The 6000-nt window shown below is 41.1% G+C and overlaps 1 protein-coding gene across 1 annotated transcript in view; it reads left to right on the forward strand.

Annotated features, from left to right (window-relative positions):
* KDR (kinase insert domain receptor (a type III receptor tyrosine kinase)) overlaps positions 1–5419 on the forward strand; it is a 30204-nt gene extending 24785 nt beyond the window's left edge. The window contains exons 27-30 of the mRNA XM_010002527.1: positions 594–745; positions 4036–4132; positions 4264–4352; positions 5200–5419. Of these exons, the coding sequence (XP_010000829.1) occupies positions 594–745; positions 4036–4132; positions 4264–4352; positions 5200–5419 (558 nt within the window). The remainder of the gene's footprint in view (positions 1–593; positions 746–4035; positions 4133–4263; positions 4353–5199) is intronic.
* Positions 5420–6000: the final 581 nt, after the last annotated feature.

Consider the following 6000-nt stretch of genomic DNA (forward strand, 5'->3'; position numbering starts at 1 on the left):
CAATACCCAAATATGCATAAACCATTTTTTCTCTTCATACTTTAGAGCAGAAATGTAAACGAGTGGAAAAAAAAAATTGTAGCAATGTTACTGTTGTTATTCACATAATTAGATGCCAAAGTATTGATAGAAAACTTCCTTTTCTGCTATCTCCATTTAATTATTTTTTTCATTTACTTCTTATACTAAATTTCAGCTTTATGTTTCATATGCTGTAGTCCAACTCAATCTCAATTTCAGTTTTAATTTGCCGGTGATTTTTTTACTCTCAGGACCATGTTCTTTGTGTCATTGCAATTCAAACATTACTAACTTTTTTTTTTATTTATTTCAAAGACATTAAGAAAAAGTTCAATGTATGCATTATGTATAAATCTCATTTTTTAATTGAAAAGTATTGGCAATGGCTCTTAGCAGATTCCCCTCTTTTAATGAGGTTGCTTGTGTGAGGCTGGTTTAAAAACAGCTGCTTAAAACAACTGAGGTAGCTCTGTTGGGCTGATGCATTTTCCATGTACATATGTGCAGCTGTTTATATCTGTGTATCTCTGTATCCTTATTTAATTTTTGTATTTTTTCACTATATTCTACAGGATGGTAAAGACTACGTTGTCCTTCCGTTGTCAGTATCGCTGAATATGGAAGAGGATTCGGGTCTCTCTCTCCCAAATTCACCTGCTTCCTGTAGGGAGGAAGAGGAAGTCTGTGATCCTAAATTCCAATATGACAACACAGCAGGAATTAGGTATTTTATATGGTGGACATCCTACTGGGGCCCACAAGCAGGTTTTATTCGTGCTGGGGGCAGGGAAAATGAAAGGAAGAAACTTCAGCTGCCTGGTCCATATTTAACCTTCTACATAAGGATAAGAATAAGAATGAATCTGTAGAGTTTTTGTAGGCAAAAACTAGTTTCTTAGCTCCTCAAATGCTGGTGGTTGGTTTGAATTATTTTTTTTTGCTACCCTTTCAAGATTTTGTATTCATATTTTAAAAAAACAAACAAAAACAAACCAAAACAAACACAAGAGTATTTGTTAATTAGTTTTTAAGAATCAGAACTAATACAAAGTTTTCCCAGTCCAATGCAGTTTTGTTCACTCTCTTGTATTGCAACTCCCCAAAATAAGAATGGTAATAGATCTATCATTAATAACCTCTAAGGCATTTGCCCTTCTGCAGTGAAATGTTAGTAGCTAGACCATGAATTGATAGCCAAGGGGAATGTGACCTAAATAGTGTTCTCATTGTTTTTTGTCCACTGTTTACTTCTGGTGGCCCAGGATGTAAGGTAGAAAGGCATTTTCTCATCCAGTGCTGCCTAAGATAAAATTCAGCCAGTTTGATGCTAGGGAGCCCTGGGTTGCTTGCTGCAATCTCAGAAGAAGGAGAAAGAAGGAGCTGGATCCAACCATCAGGGCAGGTTGGACTCTGTTGGCAGATTTTACATGTTTTCCACAAAGTGAAGCCCTCTCCCTCACTGCTTTTGCTGTATCCTCTAGAGTTCCAAATGATTTTGGGTACTGCAGGACAACATTTTTAGATAGTCCCCTGGATAGGCATAGTGTATTTCACAGTACAGTTGAAATGATGGTTCCAGAGCTGAACTCTCAACCCTGTGTTTTAGTAGTGGGACAGCACAAAATTTAAGTAGTTAAAAGACAAAAAGCCGTGATTTAACACTGAACACATCACATTTCTTTTCCGCTTCTAATACTTCTTATATGGCTTTTCCTGGTCACCACTTCCTGTTATGAACAAAAGTAAAATCTCCCCATCAACTATTCAAAGATACTTTGAACCTCTTTTCTCTTGTCTTACAGTGTGACGGGGTTGTGAGAAAACGCTTATGGAGACCATGCTAGGGGAGGGAAAGTGGGAAGCTTAAGACATGTTCAGGGCTTTATTCTTCTCTTCTGGTAGCTTACTGTACATATAGTGGAAAAGACTGATCTGTTCAGTAATGTCTTTTTCCCTCTTCACAATAGTACTATAAAGAGAGGCTGACAAATAGAATATTTAAATCAAAGTTGGAGGAGGAAGAGCAAACACAGAGAAAACACAGAGAATATTAAAGAATATTTAGGTGACTGAGGTAAACTAAAATAAGCAGGACCTCCTAACATCTGTTGTCTTTGGCTTAGGAAATAGATGTGCAGTTGTCATTAAGAACAGCCTGGTGAGGTAAAGATAATGCCTTTTTTGAGAAAGAACAGAAAATGAGTAACCCTTAAACCAGGTTAGCTTGAATCCTAGGAACAGTCCTGGAATAAACAATCAGGTGAATAATGGTAAATGCCTACAGAAAAATGAAGTAACTAAAAATGGCCAGCATGGATTTGTCAAGAACAAATCAAGTCAAACAAACCTAAGTTTCATTTTTAGAGAGAATAATTGGTCTGGTGGGTAGCAAGGAAGATGGATTTTTAATGTCTGTTGGGCTTTTTTGGCCCTTTTTTAATGAGACAATCTGTTTAAAAATGCAGACACGTCAGGAAATACTGTCAGGATGTCAGCTGAGCCCTTACTGCCACTGGGCAGGAGTCAAACTCCATGTGTGGCCTCTCTGCCTGCACACTATTTCTGGTCCTGTTTGCACAGGATCTTAGCTTAACCAGGAAGGTCTTATTCATTGCAGCCCACATGGAAAATATAGGCTGAATCTTCTCTGAGCTGAGCAGAAGCAGGGCTCCCATATCTGGAAGGCTGTTCAGATCACTAAGCTGGGGTTCCCAGTCCTCACCAACCTGGTCACTCTAGTCCTGGCCATGTAGTTCTGTGCCTGTGTGGACAATTAAACACAAACACACAGGGAGCTTTAAGACTATGAAGGAAAGTTGTGGAATTTGCTTCTTAATGTTCAAGGTCAGATAGTCTAGGAGTGAACTAGATTGTCCATTAGGTATTTTTGATCCTGGCAGGGTTAGGTGGGAAGTGCTTTAGATACCATTGCAGAGTAACAGAAGCAGAAGACATGATCGGTGCAAAGATCTTGAAAGAACTGGTTCTATTAAATCTAAGAAGATAAAATGGAAAAGGAACATAGGAACAGTTTTCAATATAGGAAAACTTGCTCAAAAGAGGATGCCAATTAATTATTCTGTGTCTCCAGCAATGGAGCAAATTTTATTTGCAGTAAACACTTGGGTTTAATATTTGAAAAATGTTCTAAAATGTGATTCAGCACCTCAGCAGGCTACTCAGGGAACATGTGAAGGCCCCATCAGTTCAAATAAATGTTGGTTGGAGACTGGCAGGGCTCAGCATAGCTCTACTCAAAGCTGGGAAATGGAATGAATGATGCTCATCTTTGCCTCCAGCTTTGCACTTCAAGTGGATGCAAGTTTCTTTTCTAACTTCAAGGCTTGTTCTTCATTAGCTGTTAGGAACATAGATTTGTCCTATTTAAGCTGGGACAACATCCATTTTGTTCCATATCCAATTAGACAGAAAGCTGAGGGTAGCTGTCATGTTTGTTGTACTTGTATCTCCATGAAAGTCAATTTTTTTTTTTTGCCAATATTTTTAATGGATGTCATCCTGACCAGAGGGCTTCTTTTGGAGAAGAGCCTTCAAGAGAGATGTAGCACTCCCTGTCCTGATCCCCACAGTTTAAGGGCGGCAGTCTGCTGAGTCTGCTGTTGTTGTCTTAGGTCCAGCCAGGGGTCTCAGAAGTGCAGTCCAAAGGAAGAGACACATGTCTGTCCTCCAGGTTTCTCTGTTTATTATACTTCTAAGTGAAGCTTGCAGGAAGTGGAGCCCTCCAGTGTAACTGAGGAAAGGAGCTGTTTTCTCAAAGCCATCTTAGAGTTTGCTCAGAGATCAAGGTTGTCAGGAGCAGAAGGTCAGAAACTTACCACTTTCTAGGCTGGTCATCCTTTTCAATAAATGGATATTTTGAGGTTTACATAATTTGTTTTGACAAAAGGATTAAGTTCTCTGCAGAGAGATGAAAGGATTCTGATATCATTGTCCTTGTTTGCAGCCAAGTTGTGGATAGTGGTCACAAAACCTTTTGTTTTGTTCTCTTTCCAGTCAGTACCGACAAGGTAGCAAAAGAAAAAGTCGCCCTGTGAGTGTGAAAACATTTGAAGATGTCCCATTGGTAACCACTGTAAAAGTTGTTCAGGAGGTGAGTTTGTCTGTTTTTTGTATGTCTTTCCCTTCTCTTGATGTCTTTTTCAGTGTGGGTTTCTTTTTTGTTTTTGTAGTTTTGGGTTTTTTTATTCCTTTTGATTTAATACATTTCTAATACCTTTGCAGGAAAACCAGACAGATAGTGGGATGGTTCTTGCATCTGAAGAGCTGAAGACATTGGAAGAGAGTGATAAACAAGTGAAAATACCCTTTAGGTAAGGCTCAGGCTGCACATAAGATTGGATATGACCTTTTGCTTGTGGTATGTCAGAAGATTGGCTTGTAAAACTTTTTGGAAGATAAAATATTTTCTTACTGTATTTGTAAAAACACAAAGGAAAATTATGCACTCTATGCCTGCATTTGGTACCAGGAGAGAAGACATAATGCAGCTGTTGGACTTAGGAACAAAAACTGCAGAAAGGCCTTGTATTTATCAACTGCAAAAGCATCAACCACCCCTCGAAGCTCATCCCTCACTGTGAGCCAATGCACACAATTGAGTGTATTTGTGAGGGCCTGTCTGCAATGACAAAGAGCGGGGTTTTTTTTGTTTTTTTTTTTTAACTCTTTTCAGGATGTACCTGGTTGTATTTAGAGAACATTGTACAGGGGTTTCATTGTGCACTTCACAGGAAGCACAGTGGTATTCATGGAGCTAGAACCTCACGTATGCTCTCTGAGAGCTTCTCAGGAATTATTTTTTCCAGGACAACTTCAGGGCAAATAAAGGTATACTGCAGTGATGACTGCACCACAGCCAAAATGTGTGAGGCCTCTCAAATTTTTATCTCCATTTCGTCTGCAGTCTCAGTCTAACTCCTTGTATCATCATAAAATTAAATACTTATTCAATGCATTAGTGCAGTTAAGGCATATAAAAAGTTTTCTCCTTGTAATCAAATGCATGTTTAAAAAGGCTTTAGGCCATTTTTGCCAAGTGCACCATTTTGCTTCGGTTGCTGCTGTGATGGAAGCAGCTGCTGGCAGGAATCTCCCACCTGCCCTCCAGAAGACATTCTCCACATCTCTCTCAGTTCTGTTTCTGCTTGCTTTTCACAGCACGCTGATGCCCAGCAAGAGCAATGAGTCCGTCATGTCTGAAACCTCCAACCAGACAAGTGGGTACCAGTCGGGGTACCACTCGGATGACATGGACACCACTATCTACTCCAGTGAGGAGACTGAACTCTTGTGTGCCCAGGAGGCTTCGCCCCCACTCTGCCGCCCGCACGGGCTGGGCTACGATGGCCCCGTGCCCCTCGCCTCCCCCCAGCTCTAGGGCAGAGCTGCAGCTCCGGGTCCCCCGGGATGGTGCCTTCCTTGTCTGGACTGCTGGTATTCAGGTTTAATGTATAGGAAGACTGAGTCTGTGTGACTAAGAAAAGATGTTTATTTTCACAAAGAGGTTGCAGAAGCACCTGGCAGCAAAACGGCACCGTGCCAAGCTGTGGGACACTCTTCTTGAGAGATGTTGGCAGCTGAGGGTGCAAAGTCCTGGCTGCAGTGTGTGGGTGCTGTGCCAGCCCGATGGCAGAGGCAGTGTAGTGGCCTTTGGGACCCCAGTGACATGCCCAGCATGTCTGATGCAGGCAGTGAGGCAGTGGCACAGTATTCAACTCAACTGTTCCTGGTTGTACGAAATAAGGGCACAGCCCTGTTTTTTTGGTGTTTTTTTTTGCTTATTTGTCGCCTTGTGACTGGACTCCAGGAAGGAAACAGCACGGCACTGGCTTCTTGTTTCTCAGAGTTATCCCTTGCTTGCACCTCAACAAACAAAAAAAGGAACATCCAGCTCAAGGCTCTGGCACTCACCAATGGCCCGAGGCTAAACATAGGCTGGACTAAATATAGGTGCGAGTG

Source organism: Chaetura pelagica, unplaced genomic scaffold, assembly GCF_000747805.2.
Source record: "Chaetura pelagica isolate M959 unplaced genomic scaffold, ChaPel_1.0 scaffold67, whole genome shotgun sequence".
NCBI lineage: Eukaryota > Metazoa > Chordata > Aves > Apodiformes > Apodidae > Chaetura > Chaetura pelagica.